At 47.5% G+C, this 25405-nt stretch overlaps 2 protein-coding genes and 2 long non-coding RNA genes across 9 annotated transcripts in view; 2 read left to right on the top strand and 2 right to left on the bottom strand.

Annotated features, from left to right (window-relative positions):
- LOC309350005 overlaps positions 1–9895 on the bottom strand; it is a 40996-nt gene extending 31101 nt beyond the window's left edge. For 3 of the 6 annotated variants that reach the window (XR_014160245.1, XR_014160246.1, XR_014160247.1), the window contains exons 1-2: positions 9687–9888; positions 9108–9204 (exon numbers count right to left, since the gene is read on the bottom strand). This is a non-coding gene — a long non-coding RNA (uncharacterized lncRNA). Of the gene's footprint in view, positions 1–9107; positions 9205–9686 lie in introns of all 6 variants that reach the window. The other 3 variants (XR_014160242.1, XR_014160243.1, XR_014160244.1) reach the window with 3 other exon arrangements.
- On the bottom strand, positions 1574–4044 carry LOC309350011. Its single transcript, XR_014160252.1, has 3 exons — positions 3942–4044; positions 2403–2523; positions 1574–1704 (listed from the first exon to the last, which is right to left on the bottom strand). It is a non-coding gene; the product is annotated as an uncharacterized lncRNA (long non-coding RNA).
- On the top strand, positions 1649–7694 carry LOC309349993 (vomeronasal type-2 receptor 26-like; the record flags this gene model as incomplete). Its single annotated transcript, XM_081876515.1, has 6 exons — positions 1649–1875; positions 2671–2962; positions 3255–4058; positions 4768–4989; positions 5987–6113; positions 6796–7694. 6 exons carry the CDS (start codon positions 1649–1651, stop codon positions 7692–7694), a joined length of 2571 nt encoding a protein of 856 aa, XP_081732641.1.
- Positions 9896–18590: 8695 nt separating the features above from the next.
- LOC309349983 (uncharacterized protein) lies at positions 18591–19856 on the top strand. Its single transcript, XM_081876502.1, has 4 exons — positions 18591–18660; positions 18973–19068; positions 19188–19262; positions 19584–19856. The coding sequence occupies exons 1-4, from the start codon at positions 18595–18597 to the stop codon at positions 19755–19757; spliced, it is 411 nt and encodes a 136-aa protein (XP_081732628.1). The 5' UTR covers positions 18591–18594; the 3' UTR covers positions 19758–19856.
- The last annotated feature ends 5549 nt before the right edge of the window (positions 19857–25405 follow it).

Below are 25405 nucleotides of genomic sequence, written 5' to 3'. Positions count from 1 at the left end.
GGAGTGGACCTTTTCTCCAGAACCATCTCTGCCTCCTCAACACTCTTTGTATTTCAACCTGACTCCTATCCTATCTCCCTATCTAACGCCCAACCTCCTTCCTCAACCAGCTCAACTCAACCAACCACACCACCCTCAACAGCCCAACTCCCTGTCTCCCTCCAACGTCTCTCTTTTTAAACTCTTCCTCCTGGAACCTCAGCCAATCAGAGGCTGTCGTTCTTTCACCATTTGCTGGCAGGAGATAAAAGTAAAAAAGAAATACTTATGGAACCAACTTTTCCATCACATCTGGCTTCTGCACACGCAATTGTTTACAAGTAGAGAAGTTTCTGCTCAAAGACCAGGAGAAAGTTGGCTCCATGTGCAACAGAAGCTCTCCTTCCCCAGAACATGTCGAAGGGGAAGGGAGAGTCGAAAGTTCAGAGCAACCTTTTTCCCCTCAACCAACCCCAGAGAGCTCCCCTCTGTTGGAGAAGCCTTTCAAAGATGGGGTGGAAATTCACTTGAAGTGGCTTTGAAGCCACCAAGGCGCTACTTCCCTTCAGGGAGAGAACCAGAAGAGAGCGGCAGGAATCAAGCAGCCCAGACCCACCCAAAGGGGCCAGAGACGGGCTTGAGAAAACCCTCCCCATCGCAGGCTCCACCAGTCTCTGTCTCTAGCAGCCTCCAGGAAGCAAGATCCCACCACCATGTATCCCGTTCACAGTACTGAGGATTCTCAGCATTCTCCATTTATTCCTTCATATTTATTTACTTGTTGAATCTATATACCGCCCTATGCCCGGAGGCCTCAGGGTGGTTCAGAGAGCAAAATCAAAATGTAAAACCACAATATATATAATCAAATAAAAACTACAACCCAATAACAGCCTCTGCCCTCCCAAAAATACTCTACATTTTAAAAGAGTTTGGATGCCTGGGATACGATGCTGGGACTTCTTCATCTGGCTGCTGTCCATCCCTGACTGTCCGACCTCTTCTTAAAAACCTCCAATGAATCATAGAATGGGAGACTTGGAAAGGGACCCCAAGGTCCTCTAGTCCAACCCTCTGCAATGCAGGAATCTCAGCTAAAGAATCCCAACAGATAGCCATCCAACCTCTGCTTCAAAACGTCCAAGGAAGGAGAGCCCATGGTCGGATCCAGCTCCTTCTTTGGTGCTTGTGAGCAAAGTTCAGGCCAAACTTCCAACTCCCAAACACACCCCTTGACTTCTGTCCAACATGTTTTTCTCCAGCTCTGCACCTGCTGCTTTAGCCATTCAAGACTCCAGAAAGTTATTGTGATGAAACTTATTCCACTTGGAATAATCAAAATTATGGTCTTCTCATCTTCTGAAAGCTCAGGAGATATTTCTGTAGATTGCATGAGGCTCGGAAAGCAACAGCAGCATGACAATATTAATTGCACTGTGTCTAGGAGGAAAAAGTTGGTGCAGAGAATATTTCCTGTGCTGGAGACAGACTGAGTCAAGATGCAGAGCTGGCGAAAGAGGGGTGTGCCTGCCTTGGGCTTCCGAGCTCTGAAGGTAGAGTTGAAAACCACCCAGATTGGGAAAGCCCAGGCAGTCTGGCCTTGAAAGAGTCTTTGGGTTCTTCTGCTTTGCCTCCTTGGCAGGTAAGAGGAGGAGGAGGCAGAGCCAGAATGAGATCCCTGCTCCTTCTGTTGCTGCTTCTGCTGCTCATGATGCCCTTTGGAGTCTGTGGGAACCACAAGGCGAAATGCCCCTTGAATCTGGTCAGGGATGAAACGGATGCTCGCAATTACTACCGGCCTGGACACTTTCTCATCAGTGGGATCATCTCTCCAAAACGCTTTGTTGAGGAAACGCCATACAACTTTTCTCAGACACCCTTCGCCAGGACTGAAGTGTATCTACTTATATGCAGATGGTTTCATGGTCCTCCACTCCTTATAATGGTTCCTATTTATCAAGGAAATAGCCCCTTTCTCAGGGCTGGGGAGCCAAGGGCTGGTGTTGCAGGACTACCCTGCCCTGACTACTGGGCTTGCTGTTGGAGGAGCTGGGAGCTGGGAAGGGGTGTCTAGTAAAAGATTCTAGTAAAGGGGGGTGCTCATTCGTGTAGTTTCTGATCCAGAATATGGACAAAATTATAATTTTACCACACACTCAAACCTGCAAGCCACCAGGCCCCTTATGTAACTAAAAGGGGACTGAGGTATTTGGTGCTTCTCTTCCGTCAATAAAATTGTCTCTTATCTACCTATAGTCTAGCCCCTTGGAAGAAGCCAAAGACCACTGCAAAAAAAGCAGCCTTTGCAGCAACTTCCCAGTATATCTCAAATGTTGAGGGGCGCCTTCATTTCTTACTCATAGAACCACAGAAGAATAGAAACATAGAGTTGTAGAGATGGAAGGGACCTGGAGGAATCTCACCTGGAGCATCCATGACACATGGTCACCTTCGGAGGGAGTCTGTTCCACTGTTGAACAGCTGTGCGCTGTTTGCATCAAAGCTCCGGTTATGGAGCAGAGATTTCCAAATTTTTATTTTATGCTAGACAGGAAAAGGTTTGATGTCGATGCAAAAGGATGGATAAACAAAGAAACAAACAAATATTAATCTTTGTGGATCATATAATGTCCCCAACCCCATTAATATGAATGCCAGTTTCACTCTTTTTAAAGAATTCATTTATTGCAGGGAGGCAGCTAGGTTCTACTGGCACATGTTGCCTTTCCTGCTCACCATCCAAGAGATCAACCGGGATCTCAGGCTCTTACCCAACATCACCCTGGGCTACAACATCTATGAGAACTATTTCGATGCAAGGATGACTTCGGACGCCATGCTAGAGCTGCTTGCAGGCAGTGGATGCAATATTCCCAATTATCACTGTGGAGAACAGAATCACCTGCTGGCTGTTATGGAAAGAGGCAACACTTTCATCTCGAGAGTGATTTCAGCCTTGTCAGGCATCTACAAAATCCCACAGGTAAGTATTGGGAGAGCATGGAAGGACAGAGAATTTCAACTGTGTAAAATTCTATTTTCTCTTGGGAGGGGTCAAGCAGGGATATTTTTAAAAATGGGAAAATCCTGAGCTATGGATGCTACATCCCTTTTTCAAAACTGAGCCTTCACCAACTTGACACCTCCAGATGTTTCAGACTAAAACTCCCATCAGCCTCAGCCAGCAGAGATTTACATATCAGTCATTACAGATAATTAAATATCTGTTATGCTGAAATTAAAGTAAATTGCTGGTCTTTTGCTTTCCTTGCTAGATCAGTCATGGTTTTACTGTCCAGTTTCTCGAAGGTAAAACCCTGTTCCCTTTTGTCTACCGGATGAGTCCCAAAGAGGAAAGTCAGTACCAGGGGATTGTTGAATTGTTCCTGTATTTTGGATGGACGTGGATTGGCCTCTTCACTCCAGACAATGACAGTGGAGAAAGATTTGTGAGCGCTTTGAAACCTCTGATGCTCAGCAAAGGGATCTGCATTGCTTTATCAAAAAGAGTACCAGAAAATGATCCAGGTCAATTTATCAGGCCTGGGGAACCTTTTTTCCTATGGAGACAAGTTGGGATATTTGTTTCCTATATAACCAATGCAGTAGGTATCATAATACTCCTGTCAATAAACATGGTATATGAGAAGGAAATAGGGGCAAAAGTCTGGATCACAACAGCTTTGCTAGAAATCAGAAATGGCTTTTACATCCCTCCAAATTTATTCCAGCACCTCCATGGTTCTCTGTCCTTTGCAATTCAGATTGGAATAAGGAGCAGCAAAGGTGAGAAATTGCAGTTCAATCTTAGGGATTATTTCAATCAAGCATTTGAGTGTTCATATTCAAAGCATTTGTTGTCCGTGAAAGGCAGGATAAGATGCAAAGAGGAGGAGAACCTGCAGCCATTACCCCAAGAGGAGTATGAGAGAGCCCTGTCTTATGACAGCTATGGCACTTACATCAATGTTCAGGCTGTGGCTCAGGCCTTGCATGCTTCGCTTTCATCGAGATCCCAGAGGAGGCTGATGGTGGAGGAAGGAGAGCAATGGGGACCCCAAAGGCTACAGCCGTGGCAGGTATTTCCTTCCCCTTTTTGCAACCTGCAGTCCACACTGATGCTGATCTTGACTGGGGATAAACATGCAACATATCATAATTACTATTAGTATTAGTAATAGTAGCATACCGCCCAACATTTCTCTGATGAAAATAGGGACATCCCATTCCATAATGAAAATTTTACTGTTGATACCTAGGGCTTTTTTTCTGGGGGGTCGGGATGCACTCAAACTCAGTTCTGGCACCTCTCAGGCGGGTACCATTGCCATTCTCAGAGAGAGGTGTTCATGGTGATTTCCGGCACCCTCTTTGCTAGAAATATATCACTGTTTATATCCCACACATCTTTTTGGCTTTCCTCAGCACTCTGGGCAGCTCCCAAAATAAAGAAATTCATACTAAAATATAAAACATATTAATATTCCCGATACAGGATTGGACGGCTTGTGGGTTGGACAACTCCACATTTGCCAACTTTTCTCCAATGAAGAAAAGGAAAAGTGGGACATTCCGGGATCAAATGAAAAACTGTCTCTAATCCAGGGACATCCCTGGAAAATTGGGGCACTTGCAGGGTCTGTAGTAATAATAATGGCTGAATAGGAATTCCAGTCTACATGAGATACACGCAGGCCCCAAATCATAAGAGGTTGAAGTGAGTAGGACTGAGATATCCATCTTGGCTTCAAGCTTTCTCAGTGCTGGTGTTTCCCCCTGTCATTCCAGCTTCACCCTTTCTTGAGAGAAATTCGGTGTCTGAATACTTCCAGAGGCAGGCTGTGCTTGGATGAGAACTGGGAGCTGCCAGGAGACTTCAATATTATGAACTGGGTGATCTCTCCCAATAAGTCTTGTGTCGTTATTGGGAATATAAGGAGAGAGACATCTGCTAGCATAAAGTTCACCATTAACCCAGAAGCCATTGAGTGGCCCAAGAAATTCAACAAGGTAGGGGGAATCACAGAGAGGGGAGGCTAGGAGATCCCAGCTTTCCTTGAACAACTGCTGCAAAATGGCTATATCAGGTTGACCAATGATGTCTTGACCGTCCAATAACAGCTGCAACGGCCACTCCTTCTTTCCACAGCAGCTGAGATAGGAGGGAAATTTGGGGTGCTCACAGAAAGCATAGAGCCCAGAGGTACTTAGAAAAGACACTATCTATTTCCGAGCCAGACTGAGAATTTAAGAATTCTGGATAGAATCTTTAACCAAATGGACTACATAGATAAGAAGAAAAGGGAAAGCCCCTAGTAAAAGGGAACTATTGGGTTTTCATACATGCAGAAGGATGGAAAGCGATTTATTTTAGAAATGATGATTACTGATTTATTGTGGATTTCTTAAATTTGTGGAGTAAGCTCACTTGTAGATGTTGCAAATGTTAAAGTATTGTATGTGCAGGAATAGAGAAGTGCACAGTTGTTGGTAAAAGATGATAATTTAAAAAAGCAACAACCCTATTGTAACATAAGGTTAACGTTAAGAAATGGCATGTAAACTAGAAATAACTAGGGAAATAGATCAGCGACAAGAGGAAACCTTGCATTCCTCAAGAACAGAGTGAGGGAAACCAATATTTGGAAAAGTCATATCAATTTTATCTGAATTAGTGGTTGAGAGATTATCAGAATCCTGAAATTTGGGGAAATCACATTTCAGACTCCATTGCTATCTTCTTTGAAGATTTTTTAGGCAGGGAAGCAGGTAAACGGAGAAGAGGAATCAGAGTTCTGTGGTGCAAACCTCAGTTGTCCTGAACGAATTATGAAGAACATGATATTCTGGTTACTCCAATGGTCAGTGGGGGGTTGAAAGGACCCTGATGAGGGGGTCAAAGACTGCAGTCCAGAGATCCGTTTCAATTCACTGTATGAGTGAATTACATACCCACAAATACTCCTAACTGTTCCTCTTTCTTGCACCTTCTTGTCTTTCTGGTTAGGGCGTACCTCGTTCCAGGTGTACAGAAAGATGTCAGCCTGGATATGCCAAGGTGGTTCTAGAAGGAAAGCCCATTTGCTGCTATGCTTGTGCTCGGTGTGCGGAAGGGACCTTCTCCGCCCAGGAAGGTGGGTGACTCCAAGGGGGAAGGAATTTCTGGAGAGAGTAAACACAGGGCAGAAATTCAGTCTCACCCACTTTTTGTGAGATTTCTGCAGACACTGGGGAATGTGGATTCTTCCTCGACATCCATAGGATTAATCAACTTTATTACATCCAGGAAGGGAGTTGAAAGGAGTGGCCATAAGGAAGAAATCTCTGGGGTTGAAAGTGAGCAGCTGTGAGAGGAATGCCCATAAAGGATTCCTTTTTTATTTTTTATACCAAGTCACACCAAAAAGGAAATAATTTTGATATTTATAAAAAATAATGGACAGGTGATGCAAACCAGCAATTTTTTAATAGCAAATGCACAATAAAAAATAATACTTCATATGAAAATTATTACAATATAATCAATGGACTGTTTTGATCTCACTACTATGAACATTGCATGGAAGCAACAGAAAACTGCATTTAAAATGTCAAGTTAAAGAGCTGTTTCTTCAGGACTAGGCAGGATCCAAACAATGCAGTTAACAGAAGTGGAGTGCTCATTGCTACTCAGTTTATCCTAGATCACAAGGTTGCTTGACCTATTTTAACATTCTTATTTCCTGAGGTCCACCACAGACTTTTTCAAAACGTAAAAGAGCACAGATCATTAGGGATGTAACTGATGCTGCAGCCACTCTTTGTCCTCTTTCCCAGATGCAGAACATTGCACCAAATGCTCAGAAGATCACCATTCAAACAAGGACAGAGATCAATGTGTCCCCAAGATTACCACCTTCCTGACTTATGGAGAATATTTGGGAATGGTGTTAGCTTCCATTGCCCTCTTCTTGTCCTTAACAGCAGACACTGTGTTGGGAATCTTCATTAAATACAAGGAAACTCCCATTGTCCAAGCCAACAACCGGGACCTCTCCTACAACCTGCTCGTCTCCCTCCTGCTTTCCTTTCTGTCCTCCTTCCTCTTCATCGGGCGCCCAAGGAAAGAGACCTGCCTTCTCCGACAAACGGCCTTCAGCATCATCTTCTCAGTTGCTGTTTCTTCTGTCTTGGCAAAGACCATCACAGTGGTGCTGGCCTTCCTGGCCACAAAGCCCGGGAACAGGCTGAGGAGATGGCTGGGCCAGAGTCTGGCCAACTCCATTGTCATCTCCTGTTCTGGGGGGCAAGTTCTCATCTGCACCATCTGGCTGGGCTCTTCTCCCCCATTCCCAGAGCCCGACATGCGCTCCCAGGTGGAAGAGATCATCCTGCAATGCAACGAAGGGTCTGTGGCCATGTTCTACGTTGCCCTCGGCTACCTGGGCTTCTTGGCTGCCACCTGCTTCACGGTGGCTTTCCTAGCCAGGAAGCTGCCTGGCTCCTTCAACGAAGCCAAGCTGATCACCTTCAGCATGCTGGTCTTCTGCAGTGTTTGGGTGTCTTTTGTGCCCACCTACCTGAGCACCAAGGGCAAGTACATGGTGGCCGTGCAGATCTTCTCTATGTTGGCCTCCAGTGCTGGGCTTCTGGGCTGCATCTTCCTTCCCAAGTGCTACATTATTGTGCTGAGGCCTGATCTGAACACAAAGGAGCACCTGACAACAAGGAATTAAGGGGACATCTGATTCTTAAAATAGGCCATGTTCATGATGTCCAGAAGTGCATAAAGGAAACACAGCTACTCACCCATGCTGTTTATTCTCCATCTCTGAAAGAGATTGTGTTCCTTCTTAGCCTGGATTTTAGGAAGTCCTGTTGACATGAACACTAAGATGGGAGGAAATGTTTTGCTCCCTTGCTTTGCCAAGGACTACAATGAGTCCTGGTCTACTGCCCTTAGTTTGTAAACTATTATCTTTTAATAATTTTGTGTTTTGGAAACTTATATTTATCTCACAACAAGATAGTTTAGAGGGAGAGGAGTTAGGTTTTTGAGTCTGTTTGCTTTGTCATGACTACCTATTAACCATATCAATTCTAATATTCCACAATACTGTTTGGTTATGCCAGTTCTATGTATTCAATTTTCTATGCTCCATTTCCCGCATTTATGCACTATCATTCATAAGCTCACTTCACATCATTTCGTTCTCCTAAGCTTTGTATATCAATACACTGAGAAATTCATTTAAGACATCTTCCGTAGTCTGTTGTTTTAATTTCTGTATCGTGTAAGCTCTGCTCCCTGTTCCAAAGAGTAGCAGCTGACCTTAGCCAAGCCTTGACTGGGATCCAATGAACTTTATTGCATTGACCAGGGTTAGGGGCGGGCGAGGTAAGCGGGAAGAGAGGGGAGAAGGCACTCCGGTGCTCACGGGAGTGGCAGGCCGCCTACGCCAATCTGGGCAAGTCATTGTGAAAGAGGTGGGGAGAGTAGAGCTGGGGAAGGCAATGGGTCACGAAAGGCAGCAGTGGAAAGCGGGGAGAGGCGGGGCGGCTCCCTCGGCCAATAAAGCGAGATGAGCGCCGCAACCCCAGAGTCGTCCACGACTGGACCTAATGGTCAGGGCTCCCTTAACCTTGACGTATTCTATTCTATTCTATTCTATTCTATTCTATTCTATTCTATTCTATTCTATTCTATTCTATTCTATTCCATATTACTTTATTTTCCCATGTAGAACATGCCCCCGTGTATAAGACACCCCCTATTTTGGGGGAATCAGAATTAAGAAGATGGGGGGATCCCATTTTACTCCTCTTATACACGGAAAAGTACGATATTATATTAGATTATATTATTATACAGGGTGATTCATAATGAAGCACACAGTTTCAACACACTATAAAAAAGAATATAATATATCTCATGTTACCTGTGACAGAATTGTAGGGCAATGTTTAAAGTATTTTAGAAACAGTCACAGATGTTCTATGTGTGCACCCTTTGCCACACAACACACATCACAATCGAAAATGCCGTTGCACAGCAAACTCCGTTTTGCTCAGTTCAAGAACACAAAACGCCTTCTCCACTGCAGACGCAGCCATTTTGCCTGATAGTCACGTGACACGCGCACTATCACCTCCATCACTTCCCTCAGTCGCGGGACACAAACTTTATGAGCACATCTACCTAACAGTTCGCAGCTGTTTTCCGTGTCGGCGCCTGTCTTACAGGATCTGGAAACTGTATATTTCATTATGAATTACCTTGTATTATATTATTTTGGTGTCCAATCACTGCTTTACTATAGGATACTTCATTTCAATCAATCAAATCTTTATTACGGTAGTAGACCAGCATTCAGTAGGGTGGGGTACAGTCTTTTCCAATCTGTAAAACGTTTTGGAAAGCTAAAAAGAATTAAAACACAAAGCATATATAAAAGTCTAAAATAAGTTAAAAGAAGCTAAAAGAAAAGTTTTGGAGCATTAAACGGATGTGGAAGAGCAGAAAAAGTTAGTATATAAAAGACTATGGCTATCAATTTACAGGGCACTCTGATAGGAATGTTCATTAAATCTAGTGTAACAACAACAACCATTTATTTATACCCCACCCATCTGGCTTGGTTTCCCCAGCCACTCTGGGTGGCTCCCAATAGAATATTCAAAACACGATAAATACATCAAACACTAAAAACATCCATAAACAGGGCTACCTTCAGATGTCTTCTAAAAGTCAGGTAGTTGTTTCCTTCCTTGACATCTGCTGGGAGGGCATTCCACAGGGAGGGCGCCACCACCAAGAAGGCCCTCTGCCTGGTTCCCGGTTTGTGGCACAGGTCATCATCCGATGAATTGGGAGCTTCATTTATTTCTGTGTTTATATTTAAAGAAAATATGCATTTTAACAGTATTGCTCCTTGATTGTAATATCAAGAATGCACTTAAAATTACTACGCACAACAGTGAATAAGTGATTGCAATGCACACACAGTTCAGCAACATACATATTTGTTAACAAAGTCTAATATTACTATCTTGTTGTGATTATTATTACTTTTATTGCTACTAATCCCAGTGGCTTACAAGAGTGAGCTCTGTTCTGCCTTGGTCAGTCCCCACCTGGAATCCTGTGTCCAGTTCTGGGCACCACAATTTAAGAAGGATGCTGACAAATGGGAAGAAACCCCTCACCCCCCAGAGAGATGCCGGCTCAAAGAGCCCCCTGAGCCTCTGAGGGCGTGCAGAGTGCAGATCCCCCCAGGGGCCCCTCTCTCTCTCTCCCGGGCTCACCTGGGGGCCCCGTCCCTGCCAGCCTCTCCGGCCTCTGAGGGCGTGCAGAGTGCAGATCCCCCCAAAGGCCCCTCTCTCTCCCGGGCTCACCTGGGGGCCCCGTCCCTGCCAGCCTCTCCGGCCTCTGAGGGCGTGCAGAGTGCAGATCCCCCCAGGGGCCCCTCTCTCTCTCCCGGGCTCACCTGGGGGCCCCGTCCCTGCCAGCCTCTCCAGCCTCTGAGGGTGTGCAGAGTGCAGATCCCCCCAGGGGCCCCTCTCTCTCTCTCCCGGGCTCACCTGGGGGCCCCGTCCCTGCCAGCCTCTCCGGCCTCTGAGGGCGTGCAGAGTGCAGATCCCCCCAGGGGCCCCTCTCTCTCTCCCGGGCTCACCTGGGGGCCCCGTCCCTGCCAGCCTCTCCAGCCTCTGAGGGTGTGCAGAGTGCAGATCCCCCCAGGGGCCCCTCTCTCTCTCTCCCGGGCTCACCTGGGGGCCCCGTCCCTGCCAGCCTCTCCGGCCTCTGAGGGTGTTCAGAGTGCAGGATCCACCCCCAGGGGCCCCTCTCTCTCCCGGGCTCACCTGGGGGCCCCGTCCCTGCCAGCCTCTCTGGCCTCTGAGGGCGTGCAGAGTGCAGATCCCCCCAGGGGCCCCCCTCTCTCTCTCCCGGGCTCACCTGGGGGCCCCGTCCCTGCCAGCCTCTCCGGCCTCTGAGGGCGTGCAGAGTGCAGATCCCCCCAGGGGCCCCTCTCTCTCTCTCCCGGGCTCACCTGGGGGCCCCGTGCCTGCCAGCCTCTCCGGCCTCTGAGGGCGTGCAGAGTGCAGATCCCCCCAGGCGCCCCTCACTCTCTCTCCCGGGCTCACCTGAAACCTAGGTTTGGTTTCATTTCCCTCAGGTCCTTCTTCCCAGCATGCTTTGCTGCCCCTTCTTCTCACAAACAAGGATCCAGCTTCCTATAATTGAGATTTACCCATTTTCCAATGTATAACTGAATAAATACATCTGAAAGTGTCTTTGGTTAGGTTTCACTTAATAGCTTTATTGATAAATTATCCTTTATTAGGTTTCATTTCCCTCACGTCCTTCTTCCCAGCATGCTTTGCTGCCCCTTCTTCTCACAAACATGGATCCAGCTTCCTATACTTGAAATTTACCCATTTTCCAACATATAACTGAATAAATAAATCCCAAGGTGTCTTTTGTTAGGTTTCACTTATTAGCTTTATTGGTAAATTATCCTTTGTTAGGTTTGATTTCATTTCCCTCAGGTCCTTCTTCCCAGCATGCTTTGCTGCCCCTTCTTCTCCAAACAAGGATCCTGTTTCCTATCATTTTCTTTTTCTCTAGGCGTATTTGGATTCTTCCATTTAAACTTGATGGAGGGGCAGAGCGATGGAAAAAGAGAGGCGGCTTTTCCTCCCAGCCTTTCCCTCGCCCTTCCCAGGCTGCCCTGCGCAACCTTCCTCCTGGCCTGCTCATCAACTCAGAAGAACCAATTCTTCGACTACTCAACCCACCTAACCCAGGAAGCCTCCCAGAGACCTCGTCCTTTTCCTCCTTCCCTTGGAGGCACCTAGAAGGGCTTCCCCCTTTTCCCGACGTCCCGCGGCTCCGGCGCCCTGGACAACAGAGGCCAAAATGGCCTGGGCCACCCGCCAGGTGTTTGACCTGCAATTTAGAGCTCCCAAAATGCTTGAAATGCATGTTGTGGCTGTGATTTGGAGAGTGCTTTTAATATTCTGTTGGGAGCCGCCCAGAGTGGCCAGGGAAAGCAATATTATTATGATTATTATTGTTATTATTATTATTATTATTATTATCATCATCATCTCATCGCCTTGATTGCAATGAAACCTAAAGCAGACCCATTGAAATGCAATTATTAACTTGGTTTCGGGTTTACACCAACCATTCTTCTTTTCGCAGTTGAGATGTTATTTCTGACCATTCACTTTGTTCTGATTGGTACCTGATTGATAAACTCATTCTTTAACGTCATCTGAATCTCTTGCTATTGGTTTATAGATACAAATTCTGTTCTTAACCTGAAATTGTTCTTAACCTGAGGTACCATTTTAGCTAATGGGGCCTCCTGCTGCCGCCTCGCCGCTGCCACGTGATTTCTGTTCTCATCCTGAAGCAAAGTTCTTAACCCGAGGTACTATTTCTGGGTTAGGGGAGTCAGTAACCTGAAGCGTCTGTAACCCGAGGTACCACTGTATGTATATAAAGTCAGAACATTATTGTAAAGTTACAAGAAAGGAGATTCCAAACCAACATCAGGAAAAACTTTCCGATAACAATGACTCGCGAATCCAGCATAGAAGATGCAGAGAGAAGCCCCGAACAAGGGGGGCTCCTCCTTTGAACAAGTTTCTCCAGGTTACCCCCCACACCTTGTGGGAAGCATCACACACATGTCGTGAACATGTCATAGAACAGGTGTGGTACTGGGGTGAAAACGGATGCCGTGTCCATCCCAAATGTAAGGCATCTCTGACCCTCCAGACCTTTCTCTTTCCAATACACGGAGACCGGGAGGACATGGTTTCCGGGATGGGTTGGTGTCCGGCTGGAGGGCTTGACCCTTATGCCATAGGGCAGGTGGGGACGTGAGCATAAGCTTCAGAGATGAGGGCAATGCCAGGCTCAGCCCCAAGCCCCTCCTCGGATGGCCACCTTCCCCCTGAAGAAGCAGCCTTGGCAGGATGCCAACCCGTCCCGGGAAGGATTTCTGCTGATTTCTTTCTCCAGATTCCTCCTCAATGGAGGGTCGCTCCAATGCAGCCCGTGGGTGTCCATGGCTTCTTCGCCCTTCCCTGCTTGGGCAGCTGCAGTACCAGCGCAGGCGTCGCTAGAGGGCGATGTTTCGCAACCTCTCCTGATCCCGCGCTTCGGATTGGCAAAGGAAAGAGGGCTCTGTCAGGAAGGGCGCTTGGGGATTGGTCAAGCACTTGATGAATGGGGGAAAGGAGGAAACGAAGGGGATCGCTGTACGCTGCGCTGCACGGGGTTGAGCTACAGACGTGCAGGTCTGCAACACGTGCAAAGAGTCGGCGAAAGAATCCGAGACCAGGGAGAAGAGTCGGGGGAAGAAGATTGGAAGAAATTTAAAGACTACTTACATAAATACTGCCAAATTAATGAATGTTAGAATGATGTCGGAATGAAGTTAAGTGCTTTTAGCAGTAATGTTATAAAGGAATATGTAAAAATGGATTGTTACTAGGTGAGAATACAAAGCTATAATACATTAAGGTAAAGGATGAAGATAAAAATAAGGAAGGAAAGGATTTGCTGGATTAACTAACTGAATTGGAATACAAAAAAGGGAGGTGTGAGGAGGTCAAGGAAACAAGCAAATGAAAGACAAGACATGAAAAGATTGATTTGTTTTTAATTGTTTGTACTTTGTATTTTTTCTCTTTTTTCTCTTTTTTCCTTATTTTGTAACCTTTTTGAAACTTCAATAAATATCTTTAGAAAACAACAACAAAGAGTCGGCGAACAAAACACAGGATCAAAATTCAGGGCGCCACCGGCGAAGTCAGTCCTCTGTTCTTTTCTCCGGTTACAATCTCCCTGATTTCAGAATGGGGGGAGAGTCACATTTATAAGCCCCCCCCCCATGGATCAGCAAGGGCATCAGCCCCAATTTCAACCCAGAGGGGAGGGGAGGCCAGGAAGCAAGCCGCCCCCTCCCCTCAGCTGGAAGGGGCCGTTAAAATGGGGAGGGCTCAGAGCCACAGACTTTAAGTCCCCTAAGCTATTGGTCTGAAGCTCAACATCCAAAAAACGAAGATCCTGGCCACTGGTCCCCTCACCTCCTGGCAAATAGAAGGGGAAGAAATGGAGGCAGGGAGAGATTTCACTTGCTTGGGCTCCATGATCACTGCAGATGGTGACAGCAGCCACGAAATTAAAAGACGCCTGCTTCTTGGGAGAAAAGCAATGACAAACCTGGACAGCATCTTAAAAAGCAGAGACATCACCTTGCCAACAAGGGTCCATATAGTTAAAGCCATGGTTTTCCCAGGAGTGATGGATGGAAGTGAGAGCTGGACCATCCAGAAGAATGGATGCTTTTGAATTCTGGTGCTGGAGGGGTTCTGTTTGTCTTTAAAAGGGGGGTCCAACTCTGTTACTCCCCCCCCCATTTCCCCCATGTGCCTCCCGCTGCCGACCACGCTGAGGACTCAGCCCCCCCCTTCAGCTGCCTCCTTCCTCCAGCTGCTTCTGGCGCCCTCGCTCCGCCTCCCTCTGCCAGGCCACGCCCCTTACAGGCCCCCCGTCTTGGCCAATCAGCGCGGGGCAAGGGCGAAGGGCGGGGCGGGCGAGGCAAGCGGGAAGGGAGGGGAGGGGAGGCTCCTGTGCTCGCGAGAGTGGCAGGCCGCCTACGCCAATCCGGGCGAGCCATTGTGAAAGGAGGCGGGGAGAGTGGAGCTGGGGAAGGCAAGAGGTGGGCGGGGCTTAGTGGGGAGTGGTCACGCCCACTGGGAGGGTCCAGGCAAAGCTGGGAGGAGCCTCTGGCCGGACTTATTTCATTATTATTACTAATATTAATGAGTAATGAAGTATGAATTTGGGGGGAGAGGAATACATTACATTAGTGTATGATCACTGCATTACTAGGATATTTCATTTCAATCAATCAGATCTTTATTACCTTAGTAGACCAGCATCAGTAGGGTGAGGTACAATCATTTACAGTCTGTAAAACGTTTTGGACAGCTAAAAAGTATTAAACACAAAGTATATATAAAAGTCTAAAAGAAGCTAACAGAATCTAAAAGAAGGGTTTAGGAGCATTAAATGGATGTGGAAGAACATAAAATGTTAGTATATAAAGACTATGGCTATCAATTTACAATGTACTCTGATATGAGTGTTCATTAAATCTAGAATAATAATAATAATAATAATAATAATAATAATAATAATAATAATAGGTGTTGCAATGGAGGAGTGCAGGGAAAAGAAAACTCCTGGCACTCATTCTTTCTTGCTACAGAATTAAAAGATTTCTCTCCTTTTCTCCTTCTTTTTCTCTTGGGTGGTGTGTTCAGCGGTCACCCTCAGGGGAAGCAGGTCCCCCCCCCCTTGGAGGAAATGGACTGACCGGAACCTGGCTGTGACATCGGCTCAGAATCCCAACCTCACTTGGCAGTTGAAGCCAACCCCTGCCTTGATCAGCAGCCTTTGGGTGCCTTATCTGCAACCGCAAAGTGAGAAGATTGACGCCTGGGAAAATGGTGAGGGGACCAGCAGGAAACTGCTAAGGCAGTTTGGAGTCCTTTTATTCTGTTGCAGTTGCAGAGAAAGAAGGGTGGGGGGTTGGGGGCCACCCCAGGTGTCATCACTGAGGGGGGTGGCAAAAGGACAAAAAGCCGAGTTTAAAATAAAAATAAAAATTGGGCTCACCAAAACTTTTAGTTGAGTCAAAAAACGCGGCTGGCACTGGGCGCCACACCGTGGGGGCTGGCATTTACCGGGGGGGGCTGTAGAGTGCCTGATCCTAGCGTCTCTCCTGGGAGTGACATGGTGGCGTGGGCCCCTGCAGGCTGGGCGCTGCCTGAAACACCAGTGTGGGGCTTGCGTCTGCCCTCTGCCTCTCCCTCAGCCGCCCTACAGCTGAGGGGGAGGCAGCAGATAGGCTCCAGGTAGCGCCCCCCACCTGCAGGACCCCCGCGTTGAACTGGGCACCCGAGCGGCTGGCTATGCCGCTGTTCTGTTGTTTCAATTATGGGTGCCTTGAGAGTTAATGTGCTGTGCTTGCTGCCCCACTCGTCCTGATGGACCAGCCCCCCATGGCACCAGGGCTGTAGGTCTTCCCTGGCTAGCTACTCAATGTGGGCAGGAGAGTTTGCCTTCTGGGTTCCTGTCTCATTTTGGGCTGCTCTCAGACTTCCGGGTTGGCGCCTCCGGCAATGGCTGAATTCCTCTGATCGGGAGGCATTTGCCTCGTGGAAATCTGGGTCTGGCCGCCATGGCGAAGGCGGAGACCCACTAAAAATCACCGGCGGGTGAAGCCTGTGAACCTGGGATTCGGCTGGCACCTTTTGCGCCTCCCCCACTCGTGGGGAAACCCGGTTTCGGGGTTCCGGAGCAACGTGGGGTGAGTGTCACGGTGCTTCGAATTGACTGCTTCTTCCACGGAGCAAAGCCGCATAGCTGTTGCCGGAGAGCGCTGACGTTTTCCTGTGGACAATTTGATGTTAAAGCAACTACCCGTGAGTAGAGCGGAGAATTGGATTTTTAAACGTCTTAATTTGACACCGAAACGGGGAGGTTCAAAACAGGAAGTCCGCCTTCCCCTTTTGTAAATAGATCACAGCAAAGAGACTGTAAGCTAAAGTCTTGGAAAGCCTATTGTACAGGACTAAATTTCCATCGGTAGAAAACATCAAACCCCCCTTGGAAGCAGGAGAAGAGGGGGGAAGTTTTGGATTTTGTGTGCCTGCAGGAGAGAGTGAAGAAAGTCAAAATACCACCGCTCCAAACCTGGAAACGGGCTGCTAGTAAGACTGACGTTTTTGGATTGGTCGTTGACAGTGAATAGAACATTCGCTGACAGCTAGCTAAATAAGAGAGATACATTGTTTCTATTCTCTCCGTCTGCTCTTAAAAAGGAGTAAAAGTAACTGAAAATTGAAACTAACTTTATTGTTTGAACTGTGCTTAAAAGGATTGATACAAATAGAAACTGTTTCCCTCTAGAGGAAGCCTTTGAAACGATTACAAGAGCTGAGCTGGGGGAATTTCCAGCTGCAAGATAAGGCTGTGAGACTTTGGGAATGACCTTGAATCGGTTAAGAATGTCGACAGAAGAGGCCTTAGTGGCTGTATTATGTAAGATAAATGATTCATTGGAACAGCTTCACAAGAAGGTGGATTTTTTGGGACAAAAGGTGAATACCAATACAGAAACTATCCAGAAATTGACACAGGAATCTACTTTGACTTGGCAAACTGCGGAGAAGGCTAGGGAGAAAGCTGTTGCCGTTGAACCTAAAGTAACACAATTGGAGAGAGAAAGAGTCCCAGCCTCATACATGCAATTTGATGATCATAAGTTGATGCCTGTTATGATTGAATCTAAAGGAAAACAGACTTTGAGGATCAGAGCCCTGCCTGAACTGGAGAGGGAAGTTTTGATGGACTTTCTTACTCAGGAATCTGCTGATTTTTGGGATCTGGAATTGGGCCAAGAAGAGACTAAAATTGTGAGGGTTTTCAGACTTTACCAGAAGAACTTAGAAGAACAACAGTCAAGAGTGGAAATTTTGAAAGACGTCCTGAAATACCTTTTGGATCTTAGGTTTAACTATGGAGATTTGGTTACCCTGTCGAGATGGAATAAAATTATCTTTAGGTGGGAGTTTCCCCAAGACCTACTCTTCAGCCTCAAAGGAAGGAAAACAAAAATAAGATCAGTAGAAGACAAAGTAAAGTTCTTGTATAAGTACGAAGAAGACCCGCAGAAGGGACTTGGAAAAGAGTTAAGAGCATCGGACAGAAGATCACCAGGTTGGTGGACTATATGGAATTGGCGGAATGGACTGGCAGAATCCGAGACCAGGGAGAAGAGACGGTGGAAGAAGATTGGAAAAAGTTTAAAGACTATTTATAGAAATAATGTAAAATTAATGAGTGTTTGAAAAATGTTGGAATGAAGTTATACGGCTTTAGTAGAAATGTTATAAGGAATTAAGTATAGATAGATTATTAGAGTATTAAAGGGAAAATAAGGTTAAAATATGTTAAGACAATTATGACAGAAATAGAGGAAGATGGAAAGGATTTGCTGAAATAATTAACAGAAGTGGAATACAAAAAGGGAGGTGTGAGGAGGTCGATGAAACAAGGGAATGAAAGTTAAGATATTGGTATGGTAAGAAGTGTGTTTTAAAATGTTTTTGTTTGCTTATGTTTAGTTTATTGTGTTAGTGTTGTGTTGTGTATTGTTTATATATTGTATTGTATTGGGGTTTTTTTTCTTCTCTTCTTTTTCTTCTTCTTTGTAATGTTTAAAAGCAATAAACATTTTGGGCTGCTCTCTTTCTCCTTTCTGCCTGCCACCACCACTGGGTCTCTGCCAGCAGTCAGCCATCGAGGAGGACATTTTCCATGAAAAGGAGGATGAAGGAAAAGGCGAGGAGGAGTCCGCAAGACGGCTGGATCTCCTCAGTCCAGACTGGGTAGGTGGCTGTGGCCTAAGCGGTGATAGGCAGAAGGGGAGGGGGGCATATCAACCGCAGGATGAAACTGTTCTTTCAGTTAGGGGTGCCTTGAGTTTTAATGTTTGGTTTGGTTTTTTAATTGCTCGATTTTTGCATCTTTCCTTGCAGGTTCCAAGTATGTCACCCTTTTCCAGTGTTTCCTCCCTGTCCTCCCTGGATTCCCTTTGGGACTCCCTCAATGAGGTACGTAGCAGACAGAGCAGGAGGGAAGCCATGCTGAGCTGGGCAACCCTGAGGCCGGGGAGGAGGAGGAGGAGGAAGCCGGCCAGCCGGCTGGTCAGGCCACCTTCTGGACTGGTCAGGAGCAAGGGGGCAGGCAGGCAGGGGGCTGCTAAGGGTATGCTTGCTGCCCCACTTGTCCTGATGGACCAGCCCCCCATGGCGCCAGGGCTGTAGGGCTTCCCTGGCTAGCGACTTAGTGTGGGTTCCTGTCTCATTTTGGGCTGCTCTCTTTCTCCTTTCTCCCTGCCACCACCACTGGGTCTCTGCCAGGAGTCAGCCATCGAGGAGGACATTTCCCATGTAAAGGAGGATGAAGGAAACGGCGAGGAGGAGACCGCAAGACGGCTGGATCTCCTCAGTCCTGACTGGGTAAGTGGCCGTGGCCTAAGTGGCCGCAGGATGAAACTGTTGTTTCAGTTAGGGGTGCTTTGAGTTTTAATGTTTGGTTTGGTTTTTTAATTGCTCGTTTTTTGCATCTTTCCTTGCAGGTTCCAAGTATGTCACCATTTTCCAGTGTTTCCTCCCTGTCCTCCCTGGATTCCCTTTGGGACTCCCTCAATGAGGTACGTAGCAGACAGAGCAGGAGGGAAGCCCTGCTGAGCTGGGCAACCCTGAGGCCGGGGAGGAGGAGGAGGAGGAAGCCGGCCGGCCGGTCAGGCCACCTTCTGGACTGGTCAGGAGCAAGGGGGCAGGCAGGCAGGCAGGGGGCTGCTAAGGGTATGCTTGCTGCCCCACTCGTCCTGATGGACCAGCCCCCCCCCATGGCGCCAGGGCTGTAGGGCTTCCCTGGCTAGCGACTCAATGTGGGTTCCTCTCTCATTTTGGGCTGCTCTCTTTCTCCCCTCTCCCCACCACCACCTCTGGGGTCCTGTCTCTAGCAGCAGTCAGCCTCTGAAGTGGCTATCAAGGAGGAAGAGCCACAAGAAGAATCAGGGAGCCCCCCAGAGGAGGACGGGGAGGACAAAGAGGACAGGGAGGACCTTGATTTGGCGTGCCCCCCACCTGGAGAACACCTGGAGGCAAGCGTAATTGAGGTCAGACGAAACATTCATTCATGACATATGAAAAGCTTCCCTGAACAGGGCTGTCTTCAGATGTCTTCTAAAAGTCAGATAGTTGTTTATTTCTTTGACATCTGGCGGGAGGGCATTCCACTGGGCGGGTGTAACTTGGCTTATCGCAGTGGGGAACCGCCAGAAGGCCCTCAGCGCTGGATCTCAGTGTCCTGGCAGAACGATGGGGGTGGAGATAATTCTCCTGGGTTGCTTTTCGTTTGGTATTTGTTTTGTAAGATAACTCTTTTGAATGCGTTTCCAGGTGGCTCCTGCCAAATGAAGTTAGTAATTGCAAAGTGGGTTTGGCGATAATAAAACCATGTTGGCACTTTGCAAAGCCGGTTCTCTCTGGGGTTTTCCTGCCTCCTATACCTTCCCCCCATCCGCTTGTTCTTGGTTTTGTGTCTCGTTCAGATCTCTCCAAGGCCGGCCACATGAGAACTTGGGAGAGGAGTGTTCCCTCCTGACTACAACCCTTTCATATAACGCCTCGCCCCCAAACAGAAAAGGAGGGATTATGACAGCCTGCCACCACACAGGCCCTTCTTCGTGTGGCACCTTCACAAACGGTCTGGAGGGCAGCAACACAAGAAGGGGCCTTTTCTGTGGTGGCTCCCACTTGGGGAATGCTCTCTCCAGGGAGGCTCATCTGGCACCTTCATTATGTATCTTTAGGTACCAAGCAAAGACGTTTCTCTAGAACAGAGCTTTCCAAACTGTGTGTCGCAGAACCTTTGTGCTCCTCCCAGGGCTGGAAAAGGGCTAGTTGAACTGAATCCCTATGTTGCGAAATGAGGCATGTCTCCAAAGTGTGTCACCAACATGGAAAGTTCTGCTCTAGAACCAGCCTTTGGCTAATTGAACAATGCATGGCCTTTTCAACATGCTTGTGGATTGGGAGGTTGGCTTATGACTTCGTTTTTGTTTTTAATACATATGTTGTGTTTTTATTTTGTATTTTTATCCTGTAAGCCGCCCTGAGAGCTTCAGGGTTTAATTAATCAACCAATTGATTGATTGATTTATTAAAGATTGTGGCATTTTCCCAGAATCTGGAGGTGAATTGTTTACTTTTCTCACAGGACTGCGAGGAAGAGAGGCCCCTGAAGACCCCCAGTTGCCTGGCTTCCATCATCTCCCGGATTCACAAGATCTTCAGAAGAGCGCCGCCGCCAGCACCACCAGTGCCACCGGGGCAACCCAGTACAAGAGCCAGCAGCGGGGCGCAGGCAGAACGGAGGCCACTCTGCACGCGGCTCAGGCGCTGGATGCGGCAGCATCGCAGCTGTGTCCACCCCGAACCAAGGTGAGGAGGAGTTGGGAGACTTGCACCGATCCGCCCGGGGGGATTTTGTCAGCCCCCCCCAAGGGATGACACTCAGGGCAATACCCCCCCCCCCGCACCCCACCTTCCTCCGCCAGTGGTGGCTGGGGAAGTAGCACCTGGAGGCGCGTGAGTCCCTAAGGGACATTTCCTTTTTGTTGTCCTTGCACAGGTCTTAATCCTTGTGGGCTGAACTGGAGAGGAAAGATCAGAACGCGGAGGAAAGCGGGGCGAGAAACCCAAACTCTCGTGGCCCTACGCCCGGGGGGATTTTGTCAGCCCTCCCCCCAAGGGATGACACTCGGGGCAATACCCCCCCCCCCGCACCCCACCTTCCTCCGCCAGTGGTGGCTGGGGAAGTAGCACCTGGAGGCGCGCGAGTCCCTAAGGGACATTTCCTTTTTGTTGTCCTTGCACAGGTCTTAATCTTACGCCGGCGTCCCACACGGCCAGCCCCAGTCCTAGAGCCTGTCACCTTTTGAGATTATGGAGCGGAACAGAGAAGACAGCGGGCAAAGGGTGGACGGCGAAGGAGAAGTGCGAGAGAACGACAGCGTCTGCGAGAAGTGCGAGAGAACGACAGCGCCACGCTGCCCACGCCCAAAGGAGGAGGAAGGAAAGGAGGAAAGCAAGCGAGCAAGAAGAAGGGACAGCTAAAGAAAGAACTGAGAAAAGAGACAGCGAGACCTTCTGGGGGTCAAAGAAACTACAATGAGAAGGAAACTGAGTTTCCCCCCCCCCCCCCAGCTTGCTGATGGTCCTGCAATGTTCTATTTACTTTTTATGTATAATTCTGTATTATATTGTTGAACTGTTTTCTTAGGTGATAAGCCTATAAAGGAGGGATTTAAGGGAGGGGGGAAGGTATTAAGGGAAGACTTTGAAAGGAAAGGCAGAAAATAAAAAGGGGTGGGAAGAAATAAGTGAGAGGGAACGTGTAAAGGGAAGATACAAAGCATTATATAATTTTTGATTATTGTTTAAAATAAAGAAATAAGTTGGGTTTTAAGCGATTCCAGTCTTTTAATAATTTCTTTTTGTTCCACCACTGGTAAATCTGCAAAGGAGGCAATGAGTTCGATCTCTTCTGGTGGTGTCAGGCCACTTTCCGGATGGTCATTGTCCTTTGCTAGGGGAGAGGAGGCTACATAGCTCTTCTCCTGGAGTAGAACACCCCCTCCGGTGACCACTGGTGGATCGGGTTTAGCAGATTTTGAGCCCTCTTTGGTTATTGCCTCCAACAGTAGGGGTTTAGGCGTAGAGTCTATAAAAGCTCTCGTTGGTACTATCCCACAGCGAAACAAAAATGCTTTCTTGCGTAGTATGATAGTGGGAATTTTTGTGGATTGGAACGCAAGCAGGACTCTCTGAGATTTATGATGATGGACAAGGGGGAGGACTGCACAGAGGTCAATTTGTGTTGCCTCCATATTTAAAAGCACCTTTAAGAGATCCTTGGCACCCCCCAGAGTTCTCCATCTTGGGTCCCCATTTTGTATAGTTAGGCTCACTTTCCTTGGTGTTAAGATCAAGGATTGATGACCTAATTGAAGGTTAAGGTTGTATTTAAATTTGTCAGTACGCTTGTTATTTAAGGACAAACTCCTCGTCCCCTTCCTCTCTTCAAGGGACTTAACACCGGCTGACGCTGGGGAAGTAGTAACTAGCTTTTGTTGGAGGCTGTGCAGCTGGGACGAAAGATCATCTAGTCTTTTGAATATACAGTGCAAGGTTTTGATTATTAAATGGGACTGTTCAAATGTCATATGATTGGCCGTGCCAAGGACCAGTTCCTCCTTCTGAGGAGAGACTACACTCTTACTGTTGGCCGCATCGCTTGTTGTTTGTGGAATTATTCGCTCTTCGTCTTTAAGTGCTGACGCGCAGTCAATCAGTGGGTTGAAACGGTTCTGCGTTTCTACCATGTAGGAACAATCCAGTAGATTACTCCCTTCTTTAAAGTGACATGGTTCGACCCTTATTTGCTTTGATCTCGGAAAGGGAGCGGGGACCATCTCCTCGGGATCTCTAAGACGTTTCCCATATCCCATGGTTCAGATATCGAGAAGAGGGGGGATAGTATTTCAACGTCAACTCAGGTGATAAATATTTCCTTCTAGCCAGCCAGCACTTGCAATGGGGGTATATTTCGCTGCCTGTTCATATGAAAGTCGGCGTCTTCACCCTCACCCTCACAGGCCGGCAATTTAGGTCTATTTAGATCTACAAGGAGACTACCAGTAAGCAACACAGACCATTCCTTTGAAGTCCTACTCCCACCAGGACTAAGACTAATATAAGATTCTTCTTCAAAGCTTATCACAGGGCCCACCGCAGTTCGGTCTCAGATGAAAGGGAAACTCTCAGATGAAAGGGAAACTCACAAAGGCCTCACCTTGAACAGGGGAGTTTCTCGTCATGCAGCTTCGAGCTTGGTCTGGATTCCGAACTCGGCTGCAGTAGAAGTTCACAGCAGGTTTCCTTCAGCTGTTAATCTTCCTTATCACTTAAAACAATTAGAGTAGAGAGCGGCGACACACGAAGGGGAGTTCCCATAGGGCTTTCCGAGCAGTTTTTCTTAATATGTCTTTGGCTTAACTCAGCCTGCCTGTCACTGAAGTGTTTCCCAGCCGCTGCAGAGATCCTTTTTTTGTAAAAATAATAAAAATGCTGATGAAGGTAATAAAAAAGCTGATAAAACTAGTAAAAACTAATAAAAACCGCACAACTAACACGGAGCTCAAATCAATGCTTCTTCTAACGACGCCATCTTGGGAGACTCGTATTAAATTTATCTTAATTAGTGGTTGAGAGATTATCAGAATCCTGAAATTTGGGAAATCGCATTTCAGACTCCGTTGCCATTTTCTTTGAAGATTTATTAAGCAGGGAAGCAGGTAAACGGAGAAGAGGAAACAGAGTTCTGTGGCGCAAACCTCAGTTGTCCTGACGAATTACGAAGAAAAAGATATTCTGGTCACCCCAATGGTCAGTGGGGGGTAGAAACTGTTACGATATGGATGCAATGCAGCTGCAAAGTGCTAGCTTGAAAAGTAAACATGATGGGAATGTTGGGACTGTCCGTGGGAAACAGAGGGACAGTCAACTCACAGTGCGAAGCACCGGAATTAGCTCAGAGTGTAATATGAGCTCTTCCGTTTATTCCTGTCCTGGAAGTACAGGAAGTGTTTTGTCTCTACACAGCTATAGTTTGAAGACAGCAGTCATGTTTTTTGTAACGCTGCAAAGACAGAAATAAAGGCATGTAAATACGTTTCTGTCTATCTCTTTCCCCTGCCAGGGGGCAGGAAAGAGGGGGGGTGTTCTTCTCACGTTTGAGAAGAATCGCCGATCGAGACCTTGCCTGCGCCTGCTGGGGAATGCAGCCAGGGAGGTCAACAGGGAATCATGCCGGGTGCCTTGGAGAGTTGCCAGTTTCTCCTGATATGGGCTTGATTTCCCAACAGAAAGGACCCTGAAGAGGGATTCAAAGGCTGCATTCCAGAGATCCGTTTGAATTCATTCCATGAGTGCATCACATACCCACAAATACTCCTAACTGTTCCTCTTTGTTGCACCTTCCTCTTTGTTGCATCCTCCTCGTCTCCCTCCTGCTTTCCTTTTGGTCCTCCTTCCTCTTATCGGGCGCCCAAGGAAAGAGACCTGCCTTCTCCGACAAACGGCCTTCAGCATCATCTTCTCAGTTGCTGTTTCTTCTGTCTTGGCAAAGACCATCACGGTGGTGCTGGCCTTCCTGGCCACAAAGCCCGGGAACAGGCTGAGGAGATGGCTGGGCCAGAGTCTGGCCAACTCCATTGTCATCTCCTGTTCTGGGGGGCAAGTTCTCATCTGCACCATCTGGCTGGGCTCTTCTCCCCCATTCCCAGAGCCCGACATGCGCTCCCAGGTGGAAGAGATCATCCTGCAATGCAACGAAGGGTCTGTGGCCATGTTCTACGTTGCCCTCGGCTACCTGGGCTTCTTGGCTGCCACCTGCTTCACGGTGGCTTTCCTAGCCAGGAAGCTGCCTGGCTCCTTCAACGAAGCCAAGCTGATCACCTTCAGCATGCTGGTCTTCTGCAGTGTTTGGGTGTCTTTTGTGCCCACCTACCTGAGCACCAAGGGCAAGTACATGGTGGCCGTGCAGATCTTCTCTATGTTGGCCTCCAGCGCTGGGCTTCTGGGCTGCATCTTCCTTCCCAAGTGCTACATTATTGTGCTGAGGCCTGAGCTGAACACAAAGGAGCACCTGACAACAAGGAATTAAGGGGACATCTGATTCCTAAAATAGTCCATGTTCATGATGTCCAGAAGTGCATAAAGGAAA

Source organism: Podarcis erhardii (assembly GCF_964252035.2).
Source record: "Podarcis erhardii genome assembly, chromosome: 9".
NCBI lineage: Eukaryota > Metazoa > Chordata > Lepidosauria > Squamata > Lacertidae > Podarcis > Podarcis erhardii.
Note: the sequence above shows the minus strand (reverse complement) of the source record. Positions and strands in the feature narration are given on the sequence as shown.